Raw genomic sequence first — 24,970 nt, forward strand, 5'->3', positions numbered from 1 at the left:
CAGCCTTTACAGATCTTAGTAATATGTATTTAAGGTTTCTCTACATCTTTTCATGACTTGATAGCTCAATTCCTTTTAGGGCTGAGTAACACTCCATTGTCTGGATGTAGCACAGTTTAGTTACCCATTCATTTACTGGAGCACATCTTGGTTGCTTCGAAATTTTGGCAATTATGAGTAAAGCTACTATAGACATCTGTATGCAGGTCTTTGTGTAGATGTAAGTTTTCAACTCCTTTGGGTAAAATACCAGGGAACGTGATTACTGGATTATATGGTAAGAGTATGTTTAGTTTTGTAAGAAACTGCCAAACTTTTCCAATGTGGTGCTACCAGTTTGCGTTTTCACCAACAATGAATGAGACTTCCTATTCCTCCCCATCCTGTTCAGCAGTTGGTGTTTTCAGTGTTTTTGGATGTTGCTCATTCTGATACATGTATAGTGGTGTCTCATTATGTGTGATCTTTTTCTTTCTTTTGGTTTATTTTGTTAGGAATTATTGTGAGAAATGCAATTATGAAAGCAAATTGTAAAAACATTTTACAAGTTCTTAAAAATATATTGATTTTTGTTTTTGCTGCTTATATAAGTGTGTCTTATTAGAGGACATGCAAAAAATGGTCCAGTTTCACTGCTACCTTGCCAGTGCTGTTTTAAAAAAATTCTTTACTAATGTTATATGGGAGTACATCAACACCTCAATCTTTCAATTTATTTCTAGTTCGTTATTTGCTTATGGATCTTTTACGAATGTTCTATTTAGCAAGATGTCATATTTGTTTTGAAGCTTGGTGCTACTGCCTCCTAAACGATGAATGTTTTTCAGGTCCCAAACCGGTTGTCTTCCTGCAACATGGCTTGCTGGCGGATTCTAGTAACTGGGTCACAAACCTTGCCAACAGCAGCCTGGGCTTCATTCTTGCTGATGCTGGTTTTGATGTGTGGATGGGCAACAGCAGAGGAAATACCTGGTCTCGGAAACATAAGACGCTCTCAGTTTCTCAGGACGAATTCTGGGCTTTCAGGTATATTTGAATTGATAATGGCATGCATGTATTTCCTTAGTACTCTTAAAGCAGGCAACAGGATTCCAGCAGAAGAGGCAGATAGGTGGGTAACTCTGAAGTTGTAGGAGAGGGAAAGTTGGTATCTTTTGAAAGGTTTTAAACGTTGCTAGGAATTTAATGACTAGCAGTTAGGTAAATTTTAAGCAAATGATTACATTAAGATTTACATTTAGTTAGGAATTCTTAAGTTATTTTGGCATTTCTGGTGGTGTGGGTGCTGCTGGGTAAATGTTGCTCCATAACTTTCCTGCTTTCTCCATAAATATGTAATCCAGATGTTCACGTTTCTTCTTTCCAGAAATTCTCCTTTCCTCCCTCTTACTTCTGGCTCTACCAGTTAATTGCTGTATGACACTGGACATCTTACATAAGTCTCCTGTGTCTCGGTTTCCTCATTTGTAAAATGGAGCATAAGAAACACCTACCTCATAAGGTCACTGGGGGCTTAAAGGAGAGGATGCAGAGAAGGAGCCTCCACAGAACCTGGCACATTGTGTGAACTTGCTAGGGGTTGGCTCTTCTCCTGCCATGGCAACATGCGCACACATATACCTATATGCACACTTGGGTTTTTGGTCTATATTCTGGTACCAGGTATCAGAGAAAGTCAGCAGCACTATAGCAGCCTCCAGGCTGGCTTCCCATTTTTAAAACCAGAGGCACCCCTGAGGACGTGAAACACAAGAATGAGAGTTTTTACCAAAAGGCATATACAAGAATAGGTTTATGGTCACGCTATTTGTAACAGTGAAAAACAGGAAACTACCCAAATGCATGTCGGCAGTGAATGGATAAAATGTTGTATATTTTTATAGTAGAATAAGAATGAACAACTTACAATTATATGCAGCAAAAAATGGATGAAGCCAGATACAGAAGAATACACGCTGTATAATTCTACTTACAGAAATATTTAAAAACAGGTGAAACTAATTTCTGGTGTGAAAAATGAGGACAATAGTTACCTTTGGTAGACACAACTGGAAGAGAGCCCAAGGGGGCTTCTGCGGTCCTGCTGGTGTTGTTTCCTGGACTCACTGCTGGTTTTCCCAGCTGTGTTTAGTTTGTGATAACTCATCAAACTGCATACTCAGTATGGGTGTGCTCTTCTATTTTATGTACTATTTCAATGAAAGAGTTCCTTTCTTGGATTACAGTTACGATGAGATGGCAAAATATGACCTACCAGCTTCCATTAACTTCATTCTGAATAAAACTGGCCAAGAACAAGTGTATTATGTGGGTCATTCTCAAGGCACCACAATAGGTATGTATGTAAATAAAACTAGAAGTTGATATAAATTCTTCATTACAGAGTTTGTACTTTTCTTCAAAGTGATATATAAAAAGATGTTAGTTCAAATTCCATTTGTTTTTAAATGCCAAGCAGAAATAATGAATAAGATAAGGAATTTTGGTAACATTTAGTCTTCTGTGAAAATTCATGGTATATGGTTCTCTTGAAATTGAAGAAATTAATGTAAGCCACAATATATTATATGTTTTCCTAGATAAAGCAAGATAGGGATGTGAGAGGGTAGAAAACAAGGCTTATATAAGCCTCTAAATTCAGAGGCTTATATAAAGAAAACAAGAAAATATACTGCCTTCTGAAGTTAAGTGGAATATAACTAACTACAGGTACATTTGGTTTACAAAAAATTTTGAAAAGTTATATGATTTTAATTTATGCTGATTATATAAGTAATGCATATTCACAATAGAAAAGCAGAACAGAAGATTTAGCAAAATTAAAGAAAGAAAATAAAAATTGCCCATAATTCTAGCAAGCAAGAGTTTTTGTAATTAGGGGCTAGGAACCTGTCCTATAATTTATTTAATCTCCCTTTTAATGTTTACTATGACTAACACCTTAGTGTTCCCGTCACATGCTTTCCTTAGAACATATTCCTAGAAGGAGCCTTACTATATGAAAGATATGAATGTTTTTAAGGGTCTCAAAACATGTGGTTATATTGCCAGAAAAAGATGGAGTTAGGCATTTTTCTTTATTTATATTTCTTCTTTCACGACTTGCCTGCTTGAGCCCTTTGCCCCACTGCTTCCTGAAGTGACATTCTGGGACCAGGTGGCAAGACGTCAGAGAGGGTTGTATTAATTCGTTTTCATGCTGCTAATAAAGACATACCCGAGACTGTGTAATATATAAAGAAAAAGAGGTTTAACGGACTCACAGTTTAATGGATTGTGAGCTAGGGAGGCCTTACAATCATGGCAGAAGAGCAAGGGCAGACAAGAGAGTGAGAGCCAAGCGAAAAGGGGTTTCCCCTTATAAAACCATCAAATCTCCGCTGGGCACGGTGGCTCACGGCTGTAATCCCAGCACTTTGGGAGGCCGAGACGGGCGGATCATGAGGTCTGGAGATCGAGACCATCCTGGCTAATACAGTGAAATCCCATCTCTACTAAAAATACAAAAAATTAACCAGGCATGGTGGTGGGCGCCTGTAGTCCCAGCTACTCAGGAGGCTGAGGCAGGAGAATGGCGCAAACCCAGGAGGCGGAGCTTGCAGTGAGCAGAGATCGCGGCCACTGCACTCCAGCCTGGGCCACAGAGCCAGACTCCGTCTGAAAACAAAAAACAAGAAAACAACAAAAAAGCCCCATCAAATCTCTTGAGACTTACTCACTACCACAAGAACAGTACTGGGGAAACCGCCTCCATGGTTCAATTATCTCCCACCAGGTCCCTCCCACAACACATGGGAATTATGGGAACTACAATTAGAGATGAGATTTGGTTGGGGACACAGTCAAACCACAGCAAGGGTTAAAATATATTTTAAAGCTAGGGGATTCTAAATGTGTGAGTTCCTTTGAAATCCTTGGTGGTTTATTTGAACGTGGTGTCTGTAAATTGTTCTTTGGAGGAGGGGCATGGGGGGATAAAGGTGATGGAGTAAGGCTCTTGGAAATACAGTCCATTATTTACATTGTAAAAGGAACTGGGAAGATTTTCCCCCAGCCTGGATTTCTTACAGTGCTTATCTAGGTTGAGATTTGGAACAAGCAGTAACAAATGCTTGATTTACTAGTTTAACCAAATTCAGTGTTAGGGCACACGGAAGTTCAGAGGGCGCCATGTCAAGTGTTTTGCCTCCTGCCGGTGGTGGTGCTTGCATGGGTCTCAGGCCGCCACGAGAGGGTGGGCCTTTGTGTTTCCTGAGAAGGAAATCCCAGAAGATGGAATTCCTGTTTTCTTCCCTTTGTTCTCACAGGTTTTATAGCATTTTCACAGATCCCTGAGCTGGCCAAAAGGATTAAAATGTTTTTTGCCCTGGCTCCTGTGGTTTCAGTCGACTTCTGTACTAGCCCTATGGCCAAATTAGGGCGATTTCCAGATCTTCTCATTAAGGTACTTGGACCCCTCCCATCCCTCTCCTCTCCCCACAGATTTCCTCCGAGATCTGAAGAACTGGCAAGTGGAGGGAGAATCTGCGCCTTCTTCCCCTGCATTTTGGTATCAGTGGAGCAGTGGGCTTTTCTTCTTCCGTTTACCCCTCCTTCCAGACCCGGGGTGGCCAGGGACGCCTGTCGTTCCCTGCACACTGGTGCCACGTGTACTCATGGTTAGCATGTGTCAGTATAGCTCTGCCCACCTCACAGGGAGAGCAAGGAGAGTCTGGGAGAAAATAATTTAAGCATTGGTGGAGTTTCCCTTTATCCCATGAGGGGAGCCAGTGCACAGAGGATATAGGAGATGGCAGGTAGAAAATGTTCCCAAAAGCCCATCCCTAGCTACACTGAGGGTGACCTAACAACGCTATCATTATTGTATTTTATAATACGGCTCCTAAACACAGTCAGTAGCTTCGTCAGGGCTCTGCCCTAAAGCTGTAGCACCCGAACCTCTGTTCAAGGAGGAAATAGATTTCATGAAAAAGAGTTTTAAGCCAGGTAATAGCAGATGGTCTATTATGCATGCAGTATATGTCTTTTATGAAATATATGTTTACACACACATATATGAAATCCTATATAGAAATATATACATGAAATCAGGTATAACATCTCTCATGGACCATTTAGAAGACTTTAATAGGAAAGATGGAAACTCAAGGCAGTCCTCCTGCCTTGGCCTCCCAAAGCGCTGGGATTACAGGCATGAGTCACCATGCCCGGCCAATAAAAAAAGTTTTAAAAACAAAATAAAACAAAAAACAAGCAGTGGGCTGAATTTGGCCTGCTGGCCAATAACATTGAATTAGATGGACACACCTCCGGCAGACATTACTGATCAATCATAGTCTTGACTGTTTCTTAGAAGTAACCACCAATCCATCAGTCAGATGAAAACTACTTGGGATGGCCCTGGCAAGGGTGATCATTAAGGCCCTTTCCCATTGTAGAAGTCTGCTGTAAACTTATTTTCTTCCTCCATCTCTTCATTTGGAGAATTTAAATACACCTCTGTAGTGTGTGAATTTTGCTTTGGTAAACTTCTGCAAAAGCATCCTGGTTTGATGTCCACTGGCTGCCATTCTTTCCTGAGACCATTCGTGGAGACATTGGGTACTTGTCTCTGCTTCTGAGGTAAGTCATGGAGACCTATGCACCAGCATGAAATGCTGAGATGTTCTTGGGTTTCTTTTTATTTTGTAGGACTTATTTGGAGACAAAGAATTTCTTCCCCAGAGTGCATTTTTGAAGTGGCTGGGTACCCACGTTTGCACTCATGTCATACTGAAGGAGCTCTGTGGAAATCTCTTTTTTCTTCTGTGTGGATTTAATGAGAGAAATTTAAATATGGTATGCATGTTTATAGTAAGACTTGATTTTCTTTCATCTGTGAATGTGCTTATTTGTGTTGAATGATGTGGGAGAGGCAGGAATGACCTCATCAGAACTCTGAAGGGTCTTTCATTTGAGAGGCACAAGCATGAACTTTGGCCAATGCCTAGAATATGGTACCACCTGCTGCTATCCTCAGGCTGGCTGTGGTCACCTTCTTATGTTGTACCTGGATGGAGTCTATTGAATGAGGAGATCTGTCACAAATTAAGTTGTAATATTTATATTTACTCTAGTGATTTGTTTCTTTTAGAAATTATTATAAGTGGTAGACATAAAGATGGGAACAGTAGACACTGGGCACTCCAAAAGGAAGGAGGGAGAGGGAGGAAGGAGGGAGAGTGACAAGGGCTGAAGAACTTCCTATTGAGTACTATAGCCAATATTGAGTACTGTGGTTATGGGATCAATAGAAGCCCGCATCTCAACATCATGCAAGCTACCCTTATAACAAACCTGCACATGTACCCCCCCCCAAAAAATTACTCTTAAGTATTTAAATTTGGAATGGCCATTTACATACACATATGTGTATGCTTGCAGTGTGTGTGTGTATTTATAAAAATACATTTTATAAAATGTAAACCTATTTTATTTTATAAAATGTAAACCCTTGGCCAATACTATGCTCGTGTTTCTGAATGTATTTGTTAGTTTGTCATGTGGCATTTTGAAAAAAAGGGTTAAAATCCTGGAATAAAGGCCCTAAGGAATTTAAGTGCCATTTTTCTTTTGTCTGATAATTAAAGCAAGGTGTGATTGTTATATGAAATTTGGGAAATTCAGGAAAGCATGAAGAAGAAAATGAAAATGCCCTGTAAACACAACCCACACAGTCCCGTGCTTACTATATTGTTGCACCTCCTTCTTATGGACTCCGTATGTGGTTGTATGTATTTTTATAGGACAGATTTTTAGTCAAATAATTTTTTTCTATCTCTGATCTCATAAACTTGAGATTATGGCTCTAGTTTTTAGTGCTTTGAAGGGCAAAATGCAATGTTTATTATCAATGTCACCTTAATGCTGTTTTCATTCTTCATTTCAATGTATTTATTTTGCAGTCTAGAGTGGATGTATATACAACACATTCTCCCGCTGGAACTTCTGTGCAAAACATGTTACACTGGAGCCAGGTAGGCATTCCGGGAGTGCATTTGGGGCTCATGTAAAATCAACATCAGAAAGGTCTGGGCATGAAAACCCTTCCCAAATAGAAAGACAACCTGCTTACACATCTGATCTGGTTTTCTTCCGCAGAGTCCTGGGTTTTTGTCATCGTGCTTGTGTTGCTTTTGATATCTGTAGTGGGGCACACTGTGTTATATGTGGGTTCACAAACAGCTACTGGGGTTGACATTTTTCTTTTCCCTCCTCTCCCTTCCTCAAATCTCAGGTTAATATATTCTCTCCCTTTCCTTCTCCCTGTTTTTCTTTTCCTCCCCGTTTCCTCCCCTCCATCTTTTTCTCATTGAGTCCTAGATTTGTTTTATTTGTGTGTTGCTTCATAAAGAGTGATTTTAAAGCTGTTTCGAAGATAGAAACTGCTGTTGCAACATTAACCCCTGATCGCAATATGCTTAGAACAGCAGTGAATAAACTGGAGCTAAACCAATGATAGATGTGAATGGGGGCCCCTGACTTTTGAAATACAGTTTTGATTATTTTATCACTTAAATAAGTCATGTTCATTCTAGAAAATTTAGAAACTACATGTAGAAAAAAATTATCTTAAAATAAAAATAGAATCATTCTATAACCCTAGACAGAGAGGAGATGCATATCCATAGATATTGAATGTCTCTGCATTCTATTCTATACCTCTTTTCAAAACGATGCTGTTAAAGACATGGATAGAAATAGTAGATGTAGAAATAGATTGATTTTTCTTCTGCTTACTGTTTTATAGCTTGCTTTTGTTTTTTTCACCTGACAATATGTCAGGGACTTCTTTCTACCTCAGGACATAATTTTGTGCTATTTATTTTTCAGCTAACTTCATTTTCAATATGAAACAACTCACCATTTAAGCCCTAAACCAAGATACTGTAGGTGTCTTGAATAGTAATTTCAAAAAACACCTGGCAGTCACTGCTTGCATCGGAATCACCAAATTGCTTTAGAAAGTACACCCTTTAATAAATCATTGCTTTAAAAAAGTATTGGGAGTTGGGATTATAGTGGAACTCTTGGATTGGCTACCCTCCAGGCTTATAAAACAAAGACTCCTGTGTCCCAATCATTTGGACTAGAGAATCTGTACTTTTATTTTTTGTTTTATTTTATTTTTTTGTCTGTCGCCAGGCTGGAGTGTAGTGGTGCGATCTCGGCTCACTGCAACCTCCACCTCCTAGGTTCATGTTTCTCCTGCCTCAGCCTCCCGAGTAGTTTTATTATTTTTTTAAAAAAAATTTTATTGAGGTATAAGTGACATACAGTATTTAAAGTGTACAATTTGATATATTTCAGTGTTTGTATACACCTGTGAAACCATCACCATAATCGACACAGCAAATATATCATCATCCTAAAAGGTCCCTGCTGCCCCTTTGTGACACCTCCCCCATTCCTCCCCTCCATCCCACTGATCTGCTTCCTGTCGTTGTAGCTTAGTTTGCATTTTCTAGAGCTTGTAGGAGAACAGTCATGCAGTTTATACTTGTTTTTGTCCAGCTTCTTCCACTCAGAATACTTGTTTTGAAATTTACCTCTGTTGTGTATATCAGTATACACTGGGAGCAAACCTGGTCGGCACATCCTGATACTTTCATCTCCTTCTTCAGTTGCCCCAGGAACTCTGACAGTGCCATAGTTCTCCTCTCCCTGGGTCTCATCTCTAAGAAACTAGGAAGAGCCTGGCCTCAGGCTCTTGGCCCTTTATAGTAACTAGAAGGCTGAGAGTTAAATGTCAGTCCCTCAGGGGCAGTTTGTTGTGGCCTAAAAGAGGGGCATCTGGAATGCAAATAGTTCATGACATGCTGAACAGCACATGCTTACCACTTAAGGAATGCCCCCAAACCTTCAAAAATCCTCAAATTCACAGAGATTAAGGATTTTGGTTCTTGGTTCAGGTCTCTGCTTTTCTCCTTGGTCACATTTATGCTTATAGTCACTTGTTTTCTTCATATACCCTGTCACTAGAATCCCCCTACATTTTTGAGGATGCCTAGAACCTCTTACCTAATGGACATTTTCCTAAAAGGCCCAATGTCTGTCACCTCAGCAGTTTTTGCACCCCCAGAGATGATGGAGGGTGACTGAACTGCCTGGAGGCAGATCCTGAGCTTTCCCACCAGCTTAGTGACTGCCAGCAGCCCACGCGCAGTACACGCCAGGCCTCAGCAAAAGACAAATGGCCAACAGACCTGGGATGTCAGAGGCCCTTGGGAATGTTGAAACCAAGGCTGTCCTAGACCAACTCTATTTTATATTACAGACCTGTGTTGCTTCACCCTTCTGTGTCTTGGGCCTCCACTGAGCATGGGGCTCATTTTGTTATATATGTAATACGTTTTATGAAATTTTAGAAAATATGTGAGTGAAAGAAAAATGACTTGTACATCTAGCACCCAGGAATAGCCACTATTCATATTTTGGTATAATCTTACAATTTTGTAATATAATCATTTCCATTACAAAAATCAGATCATACTACATCTGCTTTTAAGTAAATATTCATTTAATGAAATGCCATTATATTTGTTAGATACAAGCTTAGTTGTTGTATTAGAGACCCTAAAATACACCTCATAAATAAAGAGTTTCTTTCTTTCTCATAATAAAGTTTAGAGAGCAGTGTCCCAGACTGATGACAGTGGGGGGTTTGGCTATGTTCCATGAGGCCGTGCAGGGACCCAATTCCCTCCAGACTATAGCTCTGCCATCCTTGGGGTGCTGTTCTCTTCTGCCCGGTTGCACCTGGGTCACCTCCATGTCTCTTCCAACTCACGGGAAGGCAGGGGAGAGGGAGCTCAGGGCAAGTGACTGTGTGTGAAGGAGACAGCTCAGAAGTGAGCGTTATGGCCATAGACTGGCTGCTCGCAGGAGGATGAGGATGTGGTTTCTATCCTGGCAGCCATGTGCTTAGGGAAAGCTTTGGGGATTGTTACTGAAAGGAAGAAGGCAAGAATGGGCATGGGGACAGTCTCTGTCCCAATTAAAAATGCCTTTCCAGGTCAGTAACTAAATTTTTAAAATATTTGTCATAAAGGGCAGTTTTCTGTTGCTTGAATTTTATTATCTTTTTTTTTTTTTACAACGATAGTTGTTTTGCAGTCATAAGTCATCTGTCCTTATATGTTAGTGAGAGTATTTTCTTAGGATGATACATTCATAGTAGTAGACTTAGTAGGGAGAGGGTAGGCATAGCTTTAACACTTCTGATACATATTGTACTTTAGAAAAGTTGAACCTGTTTACATTTTTATTACCATTCAAGACCTAAATACAATTTTTTAAATTTCATTTTAAAACCATTTATCCTAACACTATTAAGTGTTTCCTCCTGATCATTATCTACATATAGTCTGTGATATGATTATCACAGAAGTATAACCTTAGTGTATATTCAGTTTCATTTTCTTTTTCCACTTAGTATTGTTTATGAGATTATTTATAAGCCATTTTCTGTTTCTATTTTATTTGTATTTATGACAGTGGCATACTCCTTGTATATATTTCTGTAACATATTTACCCAAATATCTATTATTGGGCTTTAGTTTATTTCCAGGTTTTTGTTACTGTAAATCATCTTAATACTTTTCTTTTGAAATACCCTTTCAAGTGGATAGCTTGATGTCCTAAGTGACTCTGAGCACAAAGTCAAAGTTAGAACTTCAGTCTGAGCTATAGGCAAGTTTCAGCTTTGTATTCTGTGCTCTCGCTGGTGCTTCCTATAAATGCTGAAGGACATGTGACAAAGTGATGAACTGCTATCTGCGTTCAGTGGCAGAATAGTTTGCATCAATATATTTTCACTGACAAAGATGGGGAACAGATGTACCAACAGGTGCTGTGAATCCAAATTTTGTTTTGCTTGTTAAATATGCCACAGGTATTTAATATCTGTCATTTGCAATGGCAAAAACAGATGCCAAACATTTGTCCTGTAACAATCCCCTGTAGTGTATCATCTCACTCTGTCTTTTATTACATCAAACAGTAGCATTGTATGTAGTTGATAAGAACAGACTTCACATAAATCAAAAGCAGTTTTGACAAAGAATGTCTGGGCATTTCTTTTTACCAGGCGCCACCTTGTGACCAAAACTTACTATTTCCAATTCATCAGGCTTGCCAATTTTTGAGTTTAATTCTTGACATACATTTAATTTGAGAATGTAGAGGAAATATGGATTTGCACTATTTTGAATTTTAAAAATAAATGACTTTTTGCTAATATTTTATATTATACTGTTTTAAATATGAATAAATGTAAATTTCAATACAATTTCAATTTCATGGCTCTAGTATCCCTAACTAGTTAGAATTGTGCTGGCATGCAGTACTACTTGGTGATTATACTGGTACCAATACTCAAGAAAAAGTGTTTAATCAATACGATCATTAAAATTTGACTAAGTAATATAACTAGACAAGTAGAATGGGTACACAGAAAATATACAGTTGTCCCTCAAGTATCTTTGGGGACTGGCTCCAGACATCACCCCCAAACCAAAATTCAGAGATACTCAAGTTCCTTATATAAAATGGTGTAGTATTTGCATATACCCTATGCACATCCTTTCATGTGCTTTAAATCATCTCTAGATTACTTATGATGCTTAATACAATGTAAATGCTATGTAAGTAGGTGTTATACTGTGTTTTAAAATTTGTATTTTTTATTGTTTTATTGTTACCTTTTATTGTTTTTTCCAAATATTTTCAAACTGCAAAATATCACTTGGTTGAATCCACAGATGCAAAACTGTGGATATGGAGGGCCAATTGTATATTACAATTATTTTATCTCTATATATCCATCTCTCTCTCTCTATATATGTATATATAGATGTATGTATGTAGATCTGTATCTATCTGTCTACCTATATTTCTCAAGTAAAATCACTAACTCTTTGAAAAAGCTTAGGATGCAAATTTCAGCAGAAAATGTCAGCCTAAAGTTCCCCTAGCAGGAGCAACTGTTGATCTAGTATAATTGACAGCATATGTGCATAGCTGCTTTCTTGTGTCAGGTGGTGGCTGCTTAACAACCATACAGTGAGAAATTGAGTCATTCAGTAAAGCAGAACAAAACCATGCCATTTCATTTAAAATAACGCCTTGGAAATCAAGAGTAAATCTGGATATTGGTATAAAGTTGATTTCCGAGGTCGTGGCTAGCTCCAGCAACCTAGGATGTTATCTCTAACTTCGGTGTCAGATAATTCTTTCCTAAATTATCTTCTTTTTAGGCTGTTAAATTCCAAAAGTTTCAAGCTTTTGACTGGGGAAGCAGTGCCAAGAATTATTTTCATTACAACCAGGTAAAGTTTTTGGTCTTTTCATTAAAGGGGGCCCTGAAAACTCATCAAGAAAGCCAGCCTGGCCTATCAGGATTCTGGCTAGGCTCGGGTGCTGTGGGAAATGTTTGGGGGGAGTTGACTAGTGTTTGTTTTTCATCAGTCCATTCAGAACAATCCTAGCTTTGTAGCTGATATTGTGGGCTGGGCCTCCTCTCTGTCTTGTCCCCAGCTCTAAATAAGAATCATCACTGTTATGCATTATTCAGAGTAATCACGAACACAGCCTGTAGAGTCAGATAGTACTAGGTCTGTTATCTGGTAGCTGTGGGGCCTTGGCCAGATTACATTGCTCAAGCCTCTTCTTCCCTGTACTAATAAAATTAGCATTTTTGAGCACGCTAAATACACGGAAGTGTGAGACACTTTGCTCTGTTTTTTAAATTTAATTCCCAGAACATCTCTGTGACATAAACATGATTATCTCTGACTTAAACATGAGGACAATGAGGCTTAGAGAATTTCTGTGACTTGTCTTACACCCAAAGGGAGGAAGTAGGAGGGCATGACTCCAAACTCTTTCCAGCCACTTGGTTCTGTTGCCTTGCGTCTACTACCTATGGAGTACAACACCTTCCTTGCCGGGGATTAAACATTCATTTTGGTGCCCAGCCTAGGGTAGCAGCTCCACAGCTAGTGGCGATTATAATTAGCATTCTTTCATTTGGGGTTAGATTTCTTTTTTTGTGCTGGTGATGGTAACTTGAAAAGATACTCAAAGGGATTTTAAAAATTTAGTTTGTTATTCTTAGTCAAACTTATTACACAATGTTTAATGGAGATTGTGCTTATTGTGATTTTGAAAATTAAAACAACAACAACGAGGCTTTCTGTGGTTCCTTTTCATTGTAGAGTTACCCTCCCACATACAATGTGAAGGACATGCTTGTGCCGACTGCAGTCTGGAGTGGGGGTCATGACTGGCTTGCGGATGTCTACGACATCAATATCTTACTGACTCAGATCACCAACTTGGTGTTCCATGAGAGCATTCCGGAGTGGGAGCACCTTGACTTCATCTGGGGCCTGGATGCCCCTTGGAGGCTTTATAATAAAATTATTAATCTAATGAGGAAATATCAGTGAAAGCTGAATGTGAGCTGCGTACCACCAAGTCAATGATTATGTCATGTGAAAATGTGTTTGCTTAATTTCTGTAAAACATTCGTTTTTCTTTCCCAGGCCTTTTATATTTTTATATCCAAGAAAATGATAACTTTGAAGATGCCCAGTTCTCTCTAGTTACAATTAGACACATACTAGCTATTTTTTCTTTGATTAGGACTGGAATAGGTAAGCCAGTGTCTCAACCATTGTATTGTCTCTTTAAGTCTTTTAAATATCATTGATGTATGAAAAGGTCATTATATCCATTCTATTTTAAAAATTTAAAATATACTATATTGACTTTTTGCCCTTCATAGGACAAAGTAATACAAGTGTTGGAATTTTAAAATTGTGTTATTGGTAAATCTGTCACTGACTTGAGCTAGGTATAAAATTATGCAGTTTTCATGCCCTTGCCTTAAAGAGTGCTCTAGTCTAATGGTCTTGTAGTTAGAGATCTAAATGACATATTATTATGTTTTCCTGCAGTAGGTGCATAGTCAAATCCAGAAATAACACAGCTGTGCCAGTAATAAGGATTCTACAATTAATTTTATGAAACCTAACTGTGACAGCTGTGATTTGACACATGTTTTAATTGCTCAGGTTAAATGAAATAGTTTTCTGGAGTCTTCAAAAACAAATTGCACTGATAAAAAACCAAAAAAACTATGTTTTAAATGCTTGAAGACCGATACACTCAACCATCTATGTTCATGAACTCTCAATTTCATGGCAGGCCATAATTCTACTTATCTGAGAAGCAAATCCCTGTGGAGACTATACCACTATTTTTTCTGAGATTAATGTACTCTTGGAGCCAGCTACTGTCATTACTGATCACATCTGTGTGAAACCAAAGCCCCGTGGTTGCCCATGAGAAGTGTCCTAGTTCATTTTCAGCCAAATGAAGTGTGAACGTGATGTTTTCAGATGAAAGCTCAGCTCAGGGATTCATTTTGTGTCTTAGTTTTATATGTGTCCTTATTTTTAATATGCCTGCTTCACGTCTCTATGTTGGGAAGTCCATATTTGTCTGCTTTTCTTGCAGCATCGTTTCCTTACAATAATGTCCAGTGGACAAAATGACAATTAATGTTTTTCTGATACAGTTACTTTGGCTGCAGTAACAATACAGTGCTTGTTATTGGCTAATACAGGCAGGCAGAATACTACTTTGTAACTTTTAAAGTCTTACTTAAACTTTTCAATAAAATTGAGTGAGCCTTATAGGCCCAAAGAATTGTGTGTATGTTTTTTCTCTTTTATTTAATAGCCGTCTGGTTCTCCCCTTTCTCTGGTGGCAGGACTTGGAACTGTTCTCTAAGGTAATGTGTTTACTCTGGGAAATGAAGGGCTACCAAGTAACTAGTGATTTTTAAAAATCATTTTTTTGTTTGCCACAAGAGGGCACTCTTGGCTTTGCTTGCAAATCTTCCCACGCTCCTTTCCCTCACTACTTTTTCTAAGATTTTCTCCAGCGTTCTTCCTCTAGGGAAGGTAGAGGACTTTGTTGCTTTATGAGCGGGTTGGTAATTTGATGGTCAGCCATGGTAGTATTATTTCTGTTCAGGAGTATAATTAACTATTGCCTAGTGGATAACATCTGGCAAACCTTCTCAAGGAATAGCTGCCCCTCAAATGTAAACTGAAAATGAAAATTTGCCTAATAGGTAAATGAGTGATCAGAACTTCAGATGTGGTTGGGGGATGGATGGCAGGAAAAGGTTTTAACTCAGGCCTCACACTTATATAGGACTGAAATTTAGACTAGTGACATCCCCAAATAATGATTATTTTGTGTTTGTGGGTATTAAAGGTGTTAATCTGTTAAATGTAAACATTAAAAATATACTGTAATTTGATCTCTTGTCATTTAGTTTTTAATGTATTAAGAGATTTTCAAAAGATAAGTCACCCTGATATGTTGTGACACTAAAAGTCACCTTTGAATAGTAATTCTGATTTTTAAAAAGTTACTCAACCAGTACTTCATTATGTTGTGCTAGGTGCAGATTTCAAGCTCAATTCCAAATTAAGTAAGCAAAACTCTTTCTCTGTCAAATTGTCTTAGCATTAATAAAAATAATACTTTGTATTTTGCATTGCGCCTTGAGGGGTTTCAAAGCCTTTTCATAAGGCTTTGATATTTGCAATAACCCCTTTGACGGGTGAGGCGAGTATTTGTTTCTCTACAGGCAAGGGAATGCCTTTTTAATGGGGATGATTTTATATGCCTTAAACGTTTCAGAGAGGTTGGTGAGAGTTTCACCAGTATGAGTGAGTAGAAGCGCCCAGTTATATGTGACATGTACGTGGATCAAAATATGAAGTGTTTAAAACCAAATATGCACCAGTATTTGGACTAATAGGAGCATCAAGGGAGTGTCTGGAGGAAGCTGACATCCCCACGTTCTTCATCAGCATCTCCTATTGTTTTTGGCATGACTAATTAATGTTTTCTGAGTCTTTTGTAAGATGTCACACAAAAGCAGCTTCAATGACCCCTTCCGACACCAAACTCCTCCTGAAGAGATACCTTGGAACCAACACTGGCCCTTTTCTGCTCAGTTTGGCTGTGACTTGCTTTTTAACCCTAGTTAGTCTTGTCTTGACTTTTCCAAGACTGAATTTTTAATCTTTAGTCCTTAAAATGAAGGATTAGATTTTGATATTCGAGATCATTCCACCTCTGTGAGTCTTCCGTGTTACACAACACTATACATCTCTAATATCCAGGAACAGTTTTGGTTAGACAGATGCCCACATGGCTTTACCTAATTTGAGAAAGAAAAAGAAATCATAAAGGTCATTTTAAAAAAGGGATGATGTGATTGGTGACAGGCTTTGTTACCTACATGTTCTATTTGCTGGGGGAAGGGGAGCAGTGTCCGCAGTCTTTTGGTAAGTTGGTGCCATATAACTTTGAGATTGTGATTAGTGTGCACAGACTTGATTGTTGTACTCTCAGAAAAGTGACTTGACTCCTGTGATAAGCAGAAAATAAAGGATTCCTGTCCTCCAACCCTGCCAGAAAAACCATGCCAATACAAAAATGATACGCAGGAAGCCATGATCAACTGGAGAAGAGATGGCATGGCCAAAGTTCTAATGCTACCTGTCAGAAAACACCCCCTTTTGCGGAAAACCATCAACTGGACAAGAAATGGTGTGGGCCAAAGTTCTAATCAGAAAACACACCGTTTTAGGGAAGACCATCTTTATAGGTGAGTAGATCCAAACTACATCAAGCAGCACTCCAGAAAAATTTAAAAAAGATTTTATTTTATAGCCTCAATTTACAGCTAATATTCTTTAAAATGAATCTTGAGTCCACAAATATCTTTTGAACACTCATTATATAAAAGACGCAATGCTTGGCACTGTGAGAAGTCCTAGAAGGTACACCCGGTGCTCTAAAAAGACCTATTCATCTAGCAAGCTATTACATGCTTGTGCAAATGAAAACTGTTCAAAGGTGCAAGTGTGCCAAATTCAAGAAATGATACCATCTTAGTCAGCACTTGATAGTGTTCAATTTTATTTCGGTCCATTAAGTGATACTGTTTTTGGTTACCTGATATATTGTTCAGCATTCCACATGATATAGAGTGGAGAACTAATACGACTGTAATTCATCAATTCCCCTGGGATGTTTGCATTTGTATGTTAGACCAAAATTTCTGTCCTGGTCAGCTGCAAGTGCAGAGATGGCAGAGAAGCTTAGTTGCAATTCTTCAAAATGCCACAAAGTCAGCGGGCAGAGTCTGGACAAAGCAGGCTGAAGCCAGAGCTCTCAAGTTTTACTGTTCACAGCTTTCTGTAATCAGTACATGGACACTATTCTAACAGCAATAGACGATGGATGCACCAAAGCAGAAAATGAATGGGTTGGTTGGGGCTGGGGGCTCAAAGGAGACAGTCTTGACAGCAAATCTAGCAGCTAAATCCAAATTAAGCAAACCTGCCAATCCCACTCACTTAAAAAAAAAAATCTGCAAGAGCAACCAAAGCACCCAAGCATGATAACTGAGACCACAAGAAAAGGACAATGTGTGCTGAAAGGAAATTTGAGGGCTAACTTCTGTTGAGGGTAAATTTGAACGATATTTTACTTATGAGCAGAAACCCAATTGTAAGGCTGAGAAAGTGAGCTCTAATGGTCCCTTTGGAGCAGTGAGAAGGACGCTCTTCTCTGAAACACCGCATCAAGGACAAGACCACATCTAGCAGGAATGAGAAAGAAAAGTTTCTGGGTTGCCCTAAAAGTGAACTGAAAACAGAACTGGGGAAGGGAGAGGATGGGGGGGTGGTGGTGCGGTGGAGGTGGACAGCCTAGCAAGGACAGGTTGTTTAATTGGAAGAAACCAAGGGCCTACATTATACCTATTTTCTGCTATCATAGAGAAATCAAAGCAGCAGCATCAGAAAAATTCAACCTCGTTCCCTTTTTGCATTGGCTGTCAAGAAACTCAATGCTGCTTCTGGACCTTTATCTCATCAACAGCAAATATGTCAGCAGAATATAATAACATTTTCATGGCACACTGGGTTAAATAAAAAGGCTACTGTAGGGCTGGAGGCTACTGCTGAGGGCTCCTGGGAATGAGCATCTAAGGAATGTCAGTATTCCATCAGTGGCAGTTAGTGGACACACACCGGTTAGGAGATTCTGAATTACAAATTGGCCTATTATATGCATCTATATCCTATACATTATATATTATGAATTGGCCTATTATATATATCATATGTATGCATATATACCATCTATTATCATAGTTTTAGGTCCATATTTTGGTCCATATTTTTGTAGTATTTGTTCTTTCCTCATAATAGATTGCTTTATATCTTTTATTTCTCTTTACATAACCTTACTTGATTTTAATTTCAAACTTCTCAGTTATTCTTTAGGTAACATGTGGAGTACAAACTTAAAATACCATGCATATTACTTTGTGTGTTTTCTGTGTGCTAGGGCCTATGATTTTACTCCTGTAAACCCACAGCAGTGATAATAATCCTACTTCTCGGCAGGGTGAGGAAGTCAGCTCTTTTGAGGATTGGATAAAATCTATTCAAATAAAACATTCAGCCAATCTGTGGCACCTAGTAAGTGGGTTTTACACGGTAGACATTATTTTTCCATTTAATACTCTCAATTTCCCTTTGTGGGGAATCGGGGAGAATAAGAAAATGCAAGCTTCAAGGAGTGAAGGGCTGGACCCAACCACATAGATACAAGACTCTAAGCAAGAATCAGGAGTGCTCCTCGGCTTCAAAGCTGGTGTCCAAAACGTCTGTCCTCTAAGGCACCCTTGTGTCGTGTCATGTGTCAGACTCTGGGTTGAACGCGACGATTTTTGTGCTGTTTCCAGGGTCTCCCAAGAGCTCTCCTTGTACCTACCTCTTTGTGCTGGGTGGCCCCTGGCCGGAGGACCCCAGTTGGGTGGCGGAGAAACGCAGGGGATAGAGACGAGCCCCGTAGCCCGGCTCTGTGGACTCGAGTGGACTCAAGGAAGGGAGGCGGAGGGCAAGGGCCAGTTGGCCCCGCAAAGCCAACAAGAGGAAGGGCAGGGTTCAACAGCCTCCCGGGAGGCTTCAGTAACGCACATCTCTTTCCCTTGATGAACAACGCAGGTGGTTTGCTGAATTAAGTGTTCCCACCCCAAATTGAGATACAATGGCTTTTTAGCCAGATTGGCGCAGACTGGGCGTTAAATCCAGCATTTGGGCGTTAAATCCAGCATTTACCCGGCAAAGCGGAGCCTGGCTGCCGCGAAGCCCTCTTTCCGCTGTGTGGTGCCTCCCGGCTCCGATCGCTGACCTAGCGCCCCGGGACGAGCAGCTGAGGGTAGCTCAGCGGCCGGGCCGCGGCCCCTCCAGGAGAGCCTGCGTGCGGGGTCTCTCCAGCTTGCTGACCGCCGGCCGGGAAAACTCTCCGGAGAAGCTGGAGCTGGCGGAGGTTCCCATCTGGCCACCCGTCCCGTCTGATTTCCTGAGCTGACCGCCACCGCCGGCGGTCGGGAACCAGCGGTTCCCTGTGCGAAGGGCTTGTTTCCCGATCGCCGCTGGACAGACCGCAACCGGGTTTGCATACAGAAAACACCCGAGCTACAGACTGCATGTCGTTTTAAAGTTTTTAAAAATGCGATTATGCTTGCGTCTTTATGAAAGCACATGGATGCAGTTATACGTGTGCATTAAAAAATACAAACTATTCTGCACTGATTGCAAAGGAGCGCTTTCTGGTGGCAATGGAAACGGTCTAGTTTGGGACCTGTGATGACACACGTGAACTGAGTTGCCAAACTCATAGAAACTCCACACGGTAGATCTGTACATGAACACATTATCGTGTGTTAATTGTAGTCAACTGAAAAATCAGAACTTACGTGAAAAGCACTAAGTGCCACTGCACACACGCACATTTAAAACCCGATAAGATGCCGTTATAGATGAGCACATTTACAGCAATCAAGCGCCACTCTGCCGGGCTGCTTTCTTATTCAAGCTTCGTATCGCCGGGAAAGGCATGGAAAGGCAGCTGACATCACTTGGGGCGGGGCCGCGAGTCCTGTGAAAAGTCGGTGGGAAGCGAGCAGCAGCCGCAGCTGCCTGCACAGCCTCGTCATGAGCTCCCAGAACTCCTCCGACCCCCAGGTCCTTTGCAGCTCCGAGCAGCTGTTCCTGCAGCCCCTGTGGGACCACCTGAGGAGCTGGGAGGCCCTCATACAGTCGCCCTTCTTCCCGGTCATCTTCTCCATCACCACATACGTGGCCTTTTGCCTGCCCTTCGTGGTTCTGGACATCCTGTGCTCCTGGGTGCCCGCCCTGCGGCGCTACAAGATCCACCCCGACTTCTCGCCGTCCGCGAGGCAGCTGCTACCCTGCCTGGGGCAGACCCTCTACCAGCATGTGATGTTTGTGTTCCCCGTGACGCTGCTGCATTGGGCCAGCAGGCCGGCCCTCCTGCCCCACGAAGCCCCCGAGCTGCTCCTGCTGCTGCACCACATCGTGTTCTGCCTGCTACTCTTCGACACGGAGTTCTTCGTGTGGCACCTGCTGCACCACAAAGTGCCCTGGCTGTACCGCACCTTCCACAAGGTGCACCACCAGAACCCGTCCTCGTTCGCGCTGGCCACGCAGTATATGAGCGTCTGGGAACTGTTTTCTTTGGGCTTCTTCGACGTGATGAACGTCACGCTGCTCGGGTGCCATCCGCTCACCTCCCTGACCTTCCACGTGGTCAACATCTGGCTGTCCGTGGAGGACCACTCCGGCTACAACTTTCCTTGGTCCACTCACAGACTGGTGCCGTTCGGGTGGTACGGGGGTGTGGTGCACCACGACCTGCATCACTCTCACTTTAACTGCAACTTCGCTCCGTACTTTACACACTGGGACAAAATATTGGGAACGCTGCGGACTGCATCTGTCACAGCGCGGTGATGTGGCTGCGGTGGGTGCCCCGAAGACGTGGGACTGCTGTGCCTTTCACACTTGAATCAAGAGAAACGCCTGAGCTATAGATATTTTTTACGGCAACTAACTTATTAACCGATGAAAACCACAGATAAAACCTGATGTATTTTTGTAATGTGACAAAGTAATTTACATACTGTTTGTGTATCAATACAATTTTGTGTTCTTGGTATTCTTAGTCTAGCTCACCGCAATAGCCTTGAATCCTGGATATGAATTAGACATTCATCACTGGCATATTTAGAGTATCTCTAAAAGGACTTGTTTGTAGAATAAGGAATTTTCTATGTTTCAAAGTGTTCTAAAACCTGGCTTAAAGAACGTATTTTTATGGGTGGTGTTGACTTCTGACTCTAAAAACAATCAAACATGTTTCTGCTGGACAGTGACCAAGATTATAGTACGTTTTAATATTTTTTATAGAACTGTATATTTATTTGGAAAGAAATGTTATTCGTGCTTTAAAAAAAAAAAAAAAAGAACATGAATCAAATAAGTATTGACTCCCATTTCACTGGCATTTTGACTGACAAAAAGGGAAGAGGGAGTGGGCATACCAAATGTGCTTCTAGGCCTCCATCAGCCTTACCATGGAAAGAGAGGAATCTGGGTGTAGGGTGTTCTGTCGGGGGTTGTTGGAGAAAAGGAGGCAGGAGAAGGGGGTCTGTTTGTCGTTGTGCTCTAGCAATTTCATGGAGGAAAAAAATGCTAATGCTCCTAATGCGTTTCAGCTGATTTCTGCATAAATGGCAAGTGATAGGATTACTCTGTAAAGTTTCATAAAGAGATTAACACTAAGCAATCAATCATTTTATTATTTGTAAGAAAGGACTGGGGGAGGAACAGAATCGGAGATGTGCCTTGCTTTGCAGAACTGGTGAGTCAATTGCATACACTAGAGCAGCTGATAGATGCAGAAGGCGATTCTGAGGAGGCTCCTGTTTCGTGAAGCCATCCGTAGCTACTGCAAATGAACCTCAAAGCATTGCTTCTGAAATCTGGAATTTTTGTATATTCAGTTTTCTTAATTAAAACACACATGCGGCAGGTACAGCCCTTTCTAAAAGAAAGATAAAGTGAAATTTGGCCCTGGATCCCTGGTTCCTCATCTGGAAAAGGAGGAGGTGTCCCAGATGTTCTTGCAGATGACAGTAAATATTCTTATTACTAACCACACATCCATCACCCATCATGCGCCCCATCTAACTCCTGCCTATTCATTTTAATTTTGTTTTTGGAATATAGTTTATATAGTGTAAAGTTAAAAATCAAGACAATTTCGACAAAATATAAAGAATGGCAGCTTTGTGTGTAATTCTTGGCTCATTATTTTTTAATCAAACTGTCATGTTTAAAGGTAAAACATCCATTTAGAGACCTGGTCTCCACAGTCTGCCAAATGAGACTCCCAAGAAATATGGTTAGGGCCTCCAAATATTTGGCAGAATGCCCCAGCGTGTGGAGCCTCACAGCCAGTTTTCCCATGTTCCCTTCAACGTGTGTATTCCTTTAGCTTCTTGACTGAAGTTACCTCCTCCTCTGTCTGTATCAGGACCAGACTGGGATTTAAAGATGGTATTGATTTATAAAAGTGAAATCCATGAAAAGAGGAAGTGTGATGTGAGGAGAAAATGCTACATTGACGGTAGAATATTATTATCATGATGCACGTGGCGCCTGGAGTAAGAAGAGAAGAATAAACAGGCAGATGTGGAGTCTGTGGTGCAACTATTAGTTGTAAGCAGCTGTAGGCACGCAAAAGCTGTCCTGTAAATCATGGATAATGACAATTTATTAAAGCTTATCCTCAGAGAATTGTAAAAATGTATCATGTTGCATCACTGCATAAGGGAATTTTAGGTTTGGGTCAGATTATACACATGGAAAGTGCACAATTTGGATTTAGAAACACTTTCTCACAATCGAATGTCTTAACAGTTTTTAATGCCTTGGAAGGTAGAACTGGGGAAGTGGAGAGGGTGAGCAGTTTTTCAGATAGCTTGAGAACCTGTTAATAAAAATAGTAAAGAAAAAGTTCATATGCACGTGAGCTTTCACACAATTTCTCACTTGCTCGTTTCAACAACACCATAGGGATGTAGAATAATAATAATTATTATTCTCATCATCATCCTATGTTATGGATAGAGGATTGGTACCCACACAGGTTAAGTACATTTTTCCAGGTTACAAAATACGAGGAGTGGGAGCCAGTTCTACTAAACTTAGGTCTGGTAGTGTATACTGTGCATCTTTTCTGATAATATAACTGCCAGAGAGCTGCAAACCCTGCAACACCAACAAATGGCCTCCCTCTGTTCCTCCTTTGTTACTACCCCTAAAACAGTGTCACCCTGGCCCACTACTTCACTTCCACAAGGCTGCCAAAGCCTGTGCCTGAGTAGGGGAGAAAGCCAGGGGAGGTAGATCAAGGCCAGTCTAAGCAGGCACTGGGAGAGCAGGAGGCAGTTCAATAACTGTGTTTTCTGCATCCTTCATTGCACCTGTGCTACAAACGCAACTACTGCAGCCAGATTACCTGGGTGGTAATCTGGGTTCTGGGACTTACCAGCTGAGTGACTTTGGATAAGTTGCTTAACCTCTCTGTGCCTTAGCTTCCTTTTCTATTGATCACAGACCGTCCCTTGCTGAGTTGTTGTGAGGGATTTTTGAGTTACTAGACGCAAAGTGCTAGATGAATCCAAAATCCTGGCTGTAGTCATGTTTGCAGTGACTGATGCTTCCCAATGTGAGTGCTAGGACTGCAGTTCAGAATGCTAAAAGCTTTTGTTCACAAACATGCTTGTGCTCTCTCATCTTCGGGGAATCAAATAAAGCCAAGTTGTTGGTTCTGCTTCCATCACAAGGTACTTCTCCCATCATCCTTTCAAGGCAAAAGTTTTAGAAAGAGACAGAAATCTGTTTGTTTGATTCTACTTTCTTACCTCTGAGTCATTCTACTCCCACTCCTCCGGAAACTTTTGCTCTGGGTTGCCTACTAATTTCCTAATTATCAAATCCAGTGACATTTTCCCCCTTGGGTTTCCATTTCCTTGACTTTCTTTCTTCTTCTTCTTCTTTTTCTTCTTCTTCTTCTTCTTCTTCTTCTTCTTCTTCTTCTTCTTCTTCTTCTTCTTCTTCTTCTTCTTTTTCTTTCTTTCTTTTTTTTTTTTTTTTTTTTTGAGGAATTTGATTTTTAAACCAGCTCAACTTAGAATGTGGTTCTTGCTTGGCTTTAGTGAGGTTTCTCTCAACTCCTTTCCATTTTCATTCTCCAGCTGTTTCTTCTCTCTTCAATGGCTCCTCTTTCGCCACAATAGAGAGGCAAGCCTCAAGGTGCTTCTCATTTTACTAAAATATACCTGTATTGTTTATAATTAATATCCTCCCTACCATCTCCCAATATACTCTATAAATGTCCTACTGCATAGCATTCTAGTAGATACACACAATGTATGTATGCATGTATATTCACATACACCGTGTATATGTGCATATACATGTAACATGTAAAAGCGCTATATATGTACACACTATACACAAAAACTCTATGCCTATATGCTATTATGTGTACACATAGATGTATTTATAGCCTGTGTACATATGCTGTATATATGCACACATGTATAAGCACACTATATACTATATATGCGTACACATTATATGTACACACACTATCTATGTAAACATGTACAAACTTGCTATCTTTGTACTAGATGTGTACACACACACACTATGTCTCCTCTTCTCTCTCTCTTCACATACATAAACATAAACACACAACTATTTTTGCCCTATCTACCATTTATCTCTGCCTCTCGTACTATGCCTAGTTCTTAATAAACATTGGTTCAGTGTTGCATGAATCCTGGAAGAACTAGAAACACACCTTTGCCATTAATCGTGCATTTCTCAAACATTCCTTCTTGTTCTTCTCCATCTTCCATCACTAGTCAATCCCAGATTTCTAACT

At 40.4% G+C, this 24,970-nt stretch overlaps 2 protein-coding genes across 4 annotated transcripts in view; both read left to right on the forward strand.

The window, feature by feature from the left end:
- The window catches only part of LIPA (lipase A, lysosomal acid type), a 37,594-nt gene extending 22,839 nt beyond the window's left edge, over positions 1-14,755 (forward strand). For all 3 annotated transcript variants that reach the window (XM_009214939.2, XM_009214940.3, XM_017963096.3), the window contains exons 4-10: positions 828-1,026; positions 2,226-2,335; positions 4,308-4,444; positions 5,692-5,838; positions 6,945-7,016; positions 12,298-12,369; positions 13,258-14,755. In XM_009214939.2, the coding sequence (XP_009213203.2) occupies positions 828-1,026; positions 2,226-2,335; positions 4,308-4,444; positions 5,692-5,838; positions 6,945-7,016; positions 12,298-12,369; positions 13,258-13,491 (971 nt within the window). In that variant the 3' untranslated portion in view covers positions 13,492-14,755. The remainder of the gene's footprint in view (positions 1-827; positions 1,027-2,225; positions 2,336-4,307; positions 4,445-5,691; positions 5,839-6,944; positions 7,017-12,297; positions 12,370-13,257) is intronic.
- Positions 14,756-20,123: 5,368 nt separating this feature from the next.
- Positions 20,124-21,500, forward strand: CH25H (cholesterol 25-hydroxylase). Its single transcript, XM_003903977.5, has one exon. The coding sequence runs from the start codon at positions 20,146-20,148 to the stop codon at positions 20,962-20,964; it is 819 nt and encodes a 272-aa protein (XP_003904026.1). The 5' UTR covers positions 20,124-20,145; the 3' UTR covers positions 20,965-21,500.
- The last annotated feature ends 3,470 nt before the right edge of the window (positions 21,501-24,970 follow it).

The sequence above is a fragment of the Papio anubis genome, chromosome 11, assembly GCF_008728515.1.
Source record: "Papio anubis isolate 15944 chromosome 11, Panubis1.0, whole genome shotgun sequence".
NCBI classification, from domain to species: Eukaryota; Metazoa; Chordata; class Mammalia; order Primates; family Cercopithecidae; genus Papio; species Papio anubis.

Coding starts and splice junctions, on each gene's coding strand:
- CH25H (XM_003903977.5), top strand. CDS start 20,146: ATGAGCTCCCAGAACTCCTCCGACCCCCAGGTCCTTTGCAGCTCCGAG.